The sequence below is a fragment of the Gavialis gangeticus genome, unplaced genomic scaffold, assembly GCF_001723915.1.
Source record: "Gavialis gangeticus isolate Ggan-Ray unplaced genomic scaffold, GavGan_comp1, whole genome shotgun sequence".
Classification (NCBI taxonomy): domain Eukaryota; kingdom Metazoa; phylum Chordata; order Crocodylia; family Gavialidae; genus Gavialis; species Gavialis gangeticus.
Genome location: NW_017729025.1, coordinates 85,559,377 through 85,570,445, shown reverse-complemented (window position 1 = coordinate 85,570,445; position 11,069 = coordinate 85,559,377). Strand labels below are relative to the sequence as shown.

General features: G+C 44.2%; 1 protein-coding gene across 2 annotated transcripts in view; it reads right to left on the bottom strand.

Annotated features, from left to right (window-relative positions):
• GANC (glucosidase alpha, neutral C) overlaps positions 1 to 5,917 on the bottom strand; it is a 62,788-nt gene extending 56,871 nt beyond the window's left edge. The window contains exons 1-2 of one of the 2 annotated variants that reach the window (XM_019519073.1): positions 5,644 to 5,917; positions 2,881 to 2,943 (exon numbers count right to left, since the gene is read on the bottom strand). In XM_019519073.1, the coding sequence (XP_019374618.1) occupies positions 2,881 to 2,943; positions 5,644 to 5,672 (92 nt within the window). In that variant the 5' untranslated portion in view covers positions 5,673 to 5,917. The remainder of the gene's footprint in view (positions 1 to 2,880; positions 2,944 to 5,643) is intronic. The other variant, XM_019519072.1, reaches the window with a different exon arrangement.
• Between the last annotated feature and the right edge of the window lie 5,152 nt (positions 5,918 to 11,069).

Here is an 11,069-nt window from a genome sequence, read left to right as displayed (position 1 = left end):
GGCCTAATTATCAATATGGTTACAACTAAACAATAGCAAGTATGTTATCTTTAATGTTTGTAAACAGCACACGTGTCAACAATCCCATGCAACTACTTGTTGGCTCATTAAGAATGTGGTTTTCCTGCTAAGACTTTGCTTCTTCAATTTGCTCCATCTTTATTTGTAAAAATGTGGGGATGTAACAAAATACTGCTCAATTCACAAAAATATTTAGAAACAGTACCACACAGATTGTGATCATATTCATGTTGTTAGAATTCTACCAGCTCACTTTTCTTTGTGTCAGAGATATTATTATATGCACTCAATTCCCAAATGAGGTTTTCCCCTCCATTTCACATGGAGCTGCTGTGGCTCTGGCTGTGATCATTTTAAGGGATGGTTTTGAGCCCACTTGTGCCCCCCTCAGTCTGTTCCTTCTGCTGTCGCCTCTGGCTTTCCATTTCTCCCTGCCTGCCACTGCCCTCCCCTGCTCCTGCATCCACTACCCTCCCCCTCCCCCTCCCCCATCTGCTGCCCCCTACCACTTGTTATCCAGCTCACTCCAGGGCATGGAGCATGTGCTTGCTCCAGTCTCAGCCTGGCTGGTAACAGCTGCTATTGTAGCACTGCTGGGTTGGGCTGGGGCCAGAACAAGCATGAGCTTTGCACCCCAGGCTGGAGTGGGGCAGAGCCTTCCAAAGCCAGATGGTAAATGGCAGGGAGAGGCAGGTGGTGGGTGTGGGTGTGGGTGGGGCAGATGCTATGCGGGGAGATGGCAGGGGGGATAGATGTGGAGGCAGAGGCAGCGGGGGTGGGGGGCAGACAAATGGGGAGCCAGGGGACAGATAGATGAGGAGGAGGAGGGGAGGGCAGGTGTCAGGGGGAGAAAACATAGGGGGGCAAGTGGCAGGGAGGGAAGGTACACAGGGGGCAGGCACCAGGGAAGGGGTGGGGGCATGTGCTGCTTGACTCCCTGGCCCCCTTACCACCTGCCCTCCCCACTGTCCTTCTACCACCTGCCCCCCTCTGCCTACGCCACTACTGCCTCCCCTATCACTTCCCCTCTCTACCTTCTCCCCTGGCCACTGCTTGCTGTGTCATAGTGGGGAGAGATGGGACAAATTTGAGATGATCCTCCTATAATTAGATTCCATATGTGGAAAATTATATCAAATTAATACATTTTCCATATACATAATCTAATTATTGGGGGGGATTGTCTTAATTTCAGAGGTTGTTGTGGATTCAAGTAATTATGGTATTTTTGTTCATTTATTTACAGCACCGAGAAACAATCAGGACAGGAGGCCCTGCTATGCCAGGTGCTATGCAAAGAGAAAAACCCCCTGAAAAGATGCAAATTAGTGGTTTGGAGCACTCGTAGAAACTGGAAGTTTCACTGCCCTAATTCTGCAATAACAAGATTAACCCAAATGCCCTGGTGGAGTTTCAAGTTGTGCAGTTTCATTCTTTTTTCCTAAATTTCCCCAACAGTTTTCAACTGCACACAGCTTGCTTCACTTCCTGTCATAAACGGCTGTGTCCTTGGGTCCAACCTTTGCTGCCTTCCACCGGCAGTGGAGCAACTGTCTATGTGACCAAATATATTAGCCTTTAAGGGATGGTCTTGAGCCCACAGCTGCATGGCTGTACTCAAGTGTCCTGTGCCGCCCTAGGGTTAGGCTATATAAACAAGAGGAGGGAGCTGGTTAGACTGCCCCAGGCAGTAATCACTGTCTTAAGTGACAGTTGAACATGATTACACTGGTGTCTGTTTATCTGAGGCAATGATTTTTCTGAACTGTTAGGAGGCTACTCCCTATTGAGGCCTAGTGCCAAGAGTTTATTAGCTGCTGAGAGATGTTTCCATCTCTGAGGCTGACAGGCTCTTCTGTTCAGTTGTTTTGACCTCTTCTGCCTTAATTTCATTAATGTTTAGGTTTAAATTGCAGAGAAATACTGTTTTTCATATGCTGTCTTTAAAAACATAACCCAGAAAGGAATTGACATATCTGTAACAGCTGAAAATGACTCATTGGAAAGTTACTAGTAGAGTAGGTCACACAACATGCTGATAAAAGCCCAGTTTGAAATTTTTGCCACTGATAATAATAACCACTTCCCTTAATGGGAGTAGGCTTGGGCTTCTTTAATGGGCCTTTTTGTAAATGAGAAACAGGCATTGAAGATTAAAAATGTAATCCCATATGTTTATGTGCTAATTAGACTAGGGAAAGCTACTACTCTTCAGATAAGAGTGGATAACTGGCAAATAGATCTCAGTTAGAGATGCGATTAGAAGAGGGTATTTAATATTGGAGTACTTTATCAGGATAATAGGGTATGGAGTTCAGGTCTGAAGAAAAATTGTTTATCTGCAGTTCCTGTTCAACATTACTATAATCTTGTTAGCTACTTCCACAAAACTTCAGTGTCAAGTATGTAGAAATACCACACAACCAACTGTTCTCTTGAATTTTCTGCCATCTAGAGCCGCAGATGTGTTCTGGATCTTGTACAAGCCTTTTCTAATTCTACTCAGTATTAAAAACTGTATGGGCTTTTTTATATGGAGATATCCAGCGTTTTCAGGAATTGGGGGGAGGGGGTGAGAAATGCCTTGGATTTTGCCCTACTCTCTATTTAGAATATACTGTTTCCAAAAATGATATTGCAGGTAGATGTAAAGCTTTCCTTGAAAAGTATATTAATTCACAAACTGACAAACTGTGTACTTTAATAGTTTAAAACCAATGCATGATAACTTCAGACATAACTTCAGTATCAGATTTAAAAAATATATTCCCTTGTTATAAAGGTCCACATGGTAAAATGAAAATAAATCAAATGTGGTCTGTGTGAGAAATACACTTGAGCTGGAGCCCAAACCCCTACCTGTAAAAAGCAATTTGGCTGCACTTCTTAAATTTCATTTTGTCCATTGTTTCATCTTGGACACTAGAAACAGAGCAGAGAGGAAGAATGGGAATGTTTTAAGTTTTCATTAAACACCTGTTAGTTGGTCAAATGCTTGCAGTCCCTGCACCACAGCACCAGGGATTAAAGAAAATGCTGACTGGTTACATGGCATTGAAATCAAACAGTGATAGATCTGACCTATTGTGAGCTATTGTACTTTGACAAACAAGTTCTTTGTGTGCTATTTTAGGACTAGAACATTTTACTTCAAATATATTTCAGTAAATCATCAAATCTCTGCCTAGAAGCAGCAGTTTAGGTATAATACTACTTGGGGCTCTGCACCTGAGGGAACCTGTCCTTTGGTGGTCTCCCTAAGTGGTGGCTAGTGGTTTACTCCCTGCCATGAGAAAGGAGAGGAAGGCAAATTGCAGCTACTTTTTCTTGCTTCCTTTCTTCCAGTCCTGTTGTTGAAAGGGAGGCAACTTACAATGTTTGGCTGGAGGACCACTTAATCAGTTTTGGTGTGCTCTTGAGGACCACATGAGTGGTGTCCTCTCCAGGGCCACATCTTTCCCTCCTCACTGTCCCTGGAGCTGTAGCAGGTCCTTATCCTATCCTCCACCCCTCCCCTGAGCTCCAGCATACCCTGATTCATATCCTTGAATATAATTTTCTTTCCCAGCTATACACTGGTTTGACACCGCCCCCTGTCCCGGAGCTGTAGCAAGCCCCAATCCTCATCCCTGACTCAGAACCTGCCAACCCTGTCTAGAGCTTATACCGCCTCCACCGCTCCCTCTGGCTCGTACAGCGGAAGCAGTCCTGCCTGTGGGCTGTCTTGCCCAACCCTTGGCAAACAAGGTTCTTTGGGTAGATGTGATATTTTTTATTCGACCGACTAAATAGTTGGATAAATTGTTCTTTGCAAGCTTTTGGGCACAAATGCCCTTCCTCAGGCTTAGGGAGAGTTTGCCCTTATCCAACCCTTGACTTGCATCCTATTTTCCTTATAACCATGGAATCAAACAGGGAAGTAGGCTGCTGCCCTGGTCACCCCTTCTCTGTTGGTGGGATCTGTTCAAAAGACTGCAAGTCCTGGTGCTCCACTATTGCATGCCTCCCAATGTCTCTGGTGGTGATTTCTCCAAAAGGCATAATGGATTTGATCCTAGGACGTGCTCAGTATCTCACACTAGCCCCTTTCAGCTACAAGCCCCAAACCCCTGGGGTTGTGTGGTTCAGTCATCTAAAATGTCTTAACTGAGACACAAGAATCTAGATAGATGCTGGCTTCCAAGCAGTGAATTTGAATGGGTAATTGCTACATATAAGTTAACTTGTTAGAAAACAAAAGCAATGGTTTTAACACTTCAAAGAACAGGTGGTCTTTGAGTCTTCTGACAGGCTTGATAACATTTGTTAATAGGTATCTAATGGTTGCCACTTAGTAAAGTCATATTTATTGTGCGCTTCATGATGCAATATGTAAAATGGCAAATGATGTCTATACAACATGTATAGCCCGATTTCAATATTATACTGAACTAAGCATATTAAATCAGTGTAATTATAGAGAGCTAGTAGCAACCCATATATAAGACTGATTTAACAGTTTTCAGTCCAAATCTTTTCATTTTTTAGATGTTCTAACACCCTATATTCATTCAACTGCTAGGTTCACAGTGCCACTGAAGCAGCAGCACAATCAGTATTGGGGATGCCTAGCAGCTGCTGGATTAGGGAGGATGGAGAACTTGGACAGAGTCCCTCTCCTAGCCCCCCATTCACATTTCTGTCCAGACCCAGCATGTGGCTCTATCTTCCCGTTCTAGGGGTATTACATAGAGCAGGACCTCCACAACCTCTGGAGCAGGACAGGGAGCAGGTCTGAGTTCCTAGCATGTGGACCAAGCAACCAATCTTTTTCTTGTAAGAAGTCTTTTGAAACCAAGTAATGTAGCTAGCCCTGTGATTCTGATTGTTCATGTTCAAATGCAATATGAGGGAAAGAGTATTCTAGTGGCTTGTAACAGAATTTGCCTTTCCCCTTTAAAACATCCTCCCCCTCCCCTCTTGTAGAAGTTAAATAGAAAATCTGTATTTAAAAAGTGTTGTTTACATTGCAAAGTCAAAAATTTTGAAGTTAGGATAAGAAACAACTTCAGATGAACAGTCCAGAAATGCACATGCCTAAACTGAGTAACCGTACAATCCTATTGCACCCTTGACCTTCTCTTCATCTGCTTCTTGTTACCTACATCTCATCACATCTAAAATTAGATTGTAAACTCTTTAGAATTGGGACTGGTATCTTTCTATTAAACTAGGCCTGTTTAGGCGCCAGACTTACTTTATACAGACACATACACACATGCATGCTGCATTTAGATATCTATGTGGAAAAATTAAGGCTTTTTACAAATCTGCATTTCAAGTTCTTCCTCTGCTTCTTTTCATTCTGTTGCCTGCTAAGATTTACTTGCTATTTGCAGTATGCCACTGTAAACATTTGGCTTACACAGGTTTTTATTGTATTTTAAAGAAACAGCGCCCACAAAAAGACAACTGTTGATAGCAAGTTTGCAAAATAAAATTGAAAATGTAGAAAAGCTTCCTTGTAGACACTTTAAATGCCATATTTCCTCCCAGCCTCACACAATCTTGTGCCCCTAGGCTCAGATCTGTAACCACTAAAGAATCACCCTGTTTTGGGTTTGGTTTTTTGGGTTTTTTTACCTGATTTCTTCATGCTTGGTTGGTTCCATTACATTCAGAGCCCGTTTGAACTACAAGGCTCTCAACAGATCCATCTGTCTGAAATATTTCATTGCCCTGGTTGTTGAGTCCTACGTAGATGGCCGGCTTCATCCAATGACAGCCTGTTACTCCACCTTCTTTTGAAGGATTCTGGGAAACTGAGTTCTTGTTCTTCAAGGTACAGTTCCCTGATTTCCAATTCGTTTTAAAAGATGAACTACAGACAACAGTATGGCTTGAGCCAGGTTTATCACTGCGGTGCCCAGAGAATTATTGTGTGGGGGAACTTTGGAGGCATTTCGGAAGCAAATAGTTGGCAACAATATTATTTACAAGCATGTATTTAAGTGTTAGTAATATTGCCAGCCTGCCCTCCTTAGAACTCTTGAATGCACACATTTTAAAAAGCAGCTACAGGAGACTTAGTCCCCACTTTTGCTGTGGAAGACACCCCCCACCCCAGAAACTGAAGGCAAATATACCTCCTATGATAAAAGGAATCAGAACTTGTGGTAGAGGTGATATCTTTTATGAGACCAACTAGATTTTTGCAAAAAAAAATTCTTTAATTGCACAAGCACCCTTCTTCATGAATAAGAGGAAAGACTGTAAAAGTTCTCCTAGTTAGAAATGAAAGTTCATATTTTATAGGAGAGTTAAAGGTGTGGTAAAATCTCCTGTTTGAAACAATTCATTTTATGCAGGTTAGGCTCAGAGAAAAGTTGGAATAGTCTGTTTACCTCTAAGTTGTTTGGTGGCAAGCAAGATGTAGTCATATATCCTTCTGGTTATGATGTTTCATATTTCACAGGCAAGTAAAAGGATGGAGTTTTCTTTTGGGCAGGAATTTCTTATATGGTGATGTATTTCTGAGCTCTGTGATGATACAAATTACCTTGAGCAAAGGCAGGAGCAGGGTCTCGGTGGTAAAACTTGTTTCTTCCTTGTAAAATTATGAAAATTTCATTTAAAAAATCAGCTAAAATTTGATATCTTCCATGTGTCAGGTATCCAGGTTGTAGCTGTATTGGTTTAGAGGCAAAAGGAATCAGAACTTGTGGGAGAGGTGATTTCTTAAGATAAAGCAGTTTCACAACAAGGATGCGGACATATCATTTGGGATGAGGACACATGTAGTCAGGGGTATACCGAGGAGAGGATGTGTAGCGGTACTTCCATACCCCCTTTCATTTGTGCTGGACATGGGTAGTGAGCACTCCGAGCTCACTGGCATGTTTGTACAGCTCCTGCCAGCGGTCCAAATGTGCTGTGAGTTGTGGATTGACCAGCTGCTCAGTGCAGGCTCTATCTGCAGCCCTTGCTTTCACACACCTCTGGAGCCCAGCAGGATTGGCCCTCCCTTCCTCCTCTCCCCCTGTAGGTCCCTCTGAATTCAGCAGCAGGGGAAAAGAGGGGACCTCTGGGCTCTGGAGCTGTGTGAAAGCAGGGGCTGAGCGCCACCCACTAGGGAACTCAAAAAATTCACTGGCATCCAGGATCCTGGCAAGGAGGGTGGAGTCACACTGCCTTTGGCTGTATGGCATATGCTGAGCTCGCCCTGCAGGGGCCACGCAGCCAAAGTGGGATGTGGCCTCACTCCCCTCACTGCAATCCTGGATTTACCCGTGAATGTGGTGATCTTTGGGATGAGGAAAACTTGTCCACTAGAAAATGGATGGCCCCCACAAACAGCTTGTCATAAGGGATCTAAATCTTCAGTGGTTTATTTGGAGGGTACATTGTGTTTTCACACACAGACATCCTCCCCAAGGGGGCTAATACCATTATGTTTAACCTCTTATTGATAGCTAACAATGAATTATGTCCATTTGTATCAGTCATAGGTTTATATGCAAAATGTTGTTTGTATAAGATGTCATATGTTTTAGTAGTCTGGAAAATCAAAGTCACTTTATTGACAGTTTAACCTGTTCGACTAGCTAGCAACAGGTAGCTGACAGCCAGCTCTTGTGTTAAGCTTTCTGCCCAGACACAATGGCCAAATGCATTAGTGTTAGAGTGCTGTTGTAGCCCTGATAGTCCAGCAGTTGTGAGAGGCAAGGATTTGTTGGGGTGATAGCTTTTATTGGATCAATTGCACAGTTGGGATAAAGTTAGACAAGCTTTCCAATGCAATGACCTGATAAAGAATATCTTGTATTCAAAAGCTTGTCTAACTTTATCCCAGCCATGCAGTTGGTTCCATTAAAAAATCCTTGTCTTTCAGATGCATAACAAACACCTAAACTTGGCAAACAGATGTGCATCTGGGAAAGAAAATCATATGCTAGGGTATGAATGTTTCTGTCTTCCTTGAATTGTATAAAGAATTAAATGAGGGAGATATTCTAGAACAGTGTTTCTCAACTCATGGGTCACGACCCAAAAGTGGGTTGCAAGAATATATGAAAGGGTCGTGAACAAACTTTTAAAACCGGATTCTCCTTTAAAGGAGAAAAACGTGGGAACCCATGGCTTTTCCCTTGCAGGCTGGCAGAGCTCTAGTTCACCACCCTTTCATATATTCTTGTGATTCACTTTTGGGTCCTGACCCACAGGTTGAGAAATGCTGCTCTAGTGAAAGCACTGAGCATACACAACAAGGCAGTGGGGAATGGATTCAGGGCTCTGAGATTATCCTCCAGTGAGAGCAAGGCATTGTCACACATCTCTTAGGTCAAAATGCCTTTTTGAGAATAACAACTCCAGTCACTTCTGATCTGGTTTGGACTTGATTCCTGCTATCAGGCCTGTCCTTTAAAAAATAATCTGTTGTGAATGGCAGATGTCTCCCTTGTGTTTCATACAATGCACAAGACTTGGGATCTTAAGTTATACTTCATCTCCCTACTTGAAGACAACTTAATTCTCAACGTCTGTAAGGTGACCTGACTGTTTTTAAGCCCTGTTCATTGAAGTAAGGAGGAATAACAATCCAAACATGTAAATCAACAAAAAATGTCATTCCTGTCCTGATGAAAGTCCAGGGGAAAAGGCAGTGAATGAGACTGTGCCTACAATGATATGGTGAAACCAGTCCCTTCCCCTGACATGTATTTCTGGAGAGGAAGGACCTTGCCATTCCCAGGTTAGGACAGGTCTCCCTTGGGTGTTCCTGCACATTCAAACCTGCTTGAACTCTCCCATAGCCTTGCACCAACTGGCCGGTGCAGCTGGACTTTTGCATCACATCAAGTGATGCAATCAGAGGTGGCAACATGTGTCAAGCAGCAGCAGCACTAACAGCATCACCTCAGTGCATTGCAGCCTCTTTGTGCATCAGCCACTGCACCCCCAAGAGGCTCCCTGCAGTTGTGGTCGCTCTCCCAGGGGAACCACACCACTGTTGTCAGCTCTTGAATATGAAATTATCATATTCGAAGCTCAAAATTATTGTATTTGCTGAAAAACAATTGTACACTGAAAAAATCAGCAAATAAGTATGCAAATAAGTTGTCTTTTTATTTGCTTTCTATTGCTCACTGTAACTCGCCAGTGAGTGAGTGAAAACTGGGCCATCAAAGCTGAAGCATTTCTCCATTTGAAGGTGAGTAGCTGTAAGAAAAACCAGCTTGTATTGCTTCTCAGGCTCTTGTTAGGTCAGGTCAAGTATATTGCCTGTTCCTAACCTGGCAGGGGAAATACCGTGTCTCTGTGTCCATGAAGGCAGTTTTCCTAAAGTGCACCTTGGGGGAACCGCTCTTCTGGCATGGTTCAGTACCTGTTGAGGTATAGCAGCTTTAAGTCCAGTTTACGGAAATGGGAGTCTACTCTCTAGCTTGCTCCAATGGCCTTATGGCTAAGGGCAAGCAAAACTTGGGGGCATTCAAACCCCAAGCCTCCAGGCTTGGCCTGCTGTAGAAATGTATTAACAAGATCATAAATAATAGTGTAGCAGTTAACTTCTACAGCAGACTCAGCCTCCGAGGACAGGCTGATAAGGCTCTGCAATGACCGAATCCTATTCACTTTGAAGTCTGAAGTAAGTTTCCTCCCTATTAGTTACCATTTCAAAACAAACATGTAGCCAAAAACCAGTTTTAAAACAATTAAGAATTTTCTCACACTGACCTGATATCTCGTTTTCTTACACAGTGGAAAATTCCCACCTGTGCGCGCATCTTGTCTGTAAACTATAAATCGCCTCTAACAGTTTTATTCGGGGCCTCTGAGTTCGCTCAGGGTGCCCAGCATGCTGAATAAATTTTGAGATTGACAGCGACTCTGTCTTTGGGAACAGCTCCGCAAGGGGTCACGAACTCTTCAACACTGCAAGTAGGATGCCTGCCAAAGGAATTGGAAACATCTGAAGCCCCAGATGGGGGTGGAGGATGTTTGTCAGTAGTAGGGCCACTTACGGTTCTAGACTCTTGGATCTGGAATTAGTTTTGGCTAATTTGGCCTGGGATACATATACTTCTTTTATTATTATTATTTTCCTGCATTAGGAGCGCCCTGTGGAAATGCAGGAACCTCCTGAGGTACGGACACATGGAACTTGAGGAAACAGACTGTGTTAACATGCTTCTGGGTGAGCTCCATCCTACTACTGGAAATTGGTGGGAGAGGATGGAGAAGATGCAGCCACCTCCACCTGGAAAAGAGACACTCAGCACAGGCTGTTCAAAGTCCCCCCAGAAAGAGGAGTGGACAGGGATGATGAAGAGGACAGCAACACAACTGGACCTGGAGACAGTGAGGATGACAGCAACAGCATCAGCAGTAGTGGAAGCAACAGTGACAAGGACAGTGAATGAATTGAGACTGTAAACCCCAAATGGGGGCTATGACTAAGAGACTGTGACTGAGTTAGGGAAAAGACTGTGGACAGGTGCACAGGCTTTAAATGTGGTTTAAGGTGTGTGAAGCAAAGCTTATGCTTGATGATGTATTCTAATATAATAAAAGTCTTAGCCTGTCCGTCTGTCCATAAGGCTCTGGGCCAACTGTGCGTGTGTTGCTGAGAAGGTGTGCACCAACTGGCTGTGAGGGCCTGGAGCGTTATGGACAAAGGGTGTGAGGGAGCCACCACACTGCCCTCCTGCCCCCCCAATAACAGCTGGCAGGGAGGGGGAGATGGCAGGGAGGGAGGGAGGGGAGTGGGAAGAGGAAAGGGGGGTTTCTGGTGACAGTGCCCCCCTCACCACCATGTCCTATGTTTCTGCAGCTGCCTCCACCCAGGCCTGACAGTAGCTGGCAGAGAGGAGGAGGTGGGAGCACAAGTTGCGTGCAGCCAGGTTTTGGCAGCTTCTGTTTAGTGCAAGTTCCCTGCCCCCCGTGTTATGGGGTTGGTGGGAGGAGTTGGGGGAGCGGCTGGGGGGCCACAGGGACAGAGGCAAAATGGCAGCACTGTGGGGCACTGGGTGGTGGTGCTCCGTCCCCTCCTGCTCCATCCCCACCCACCC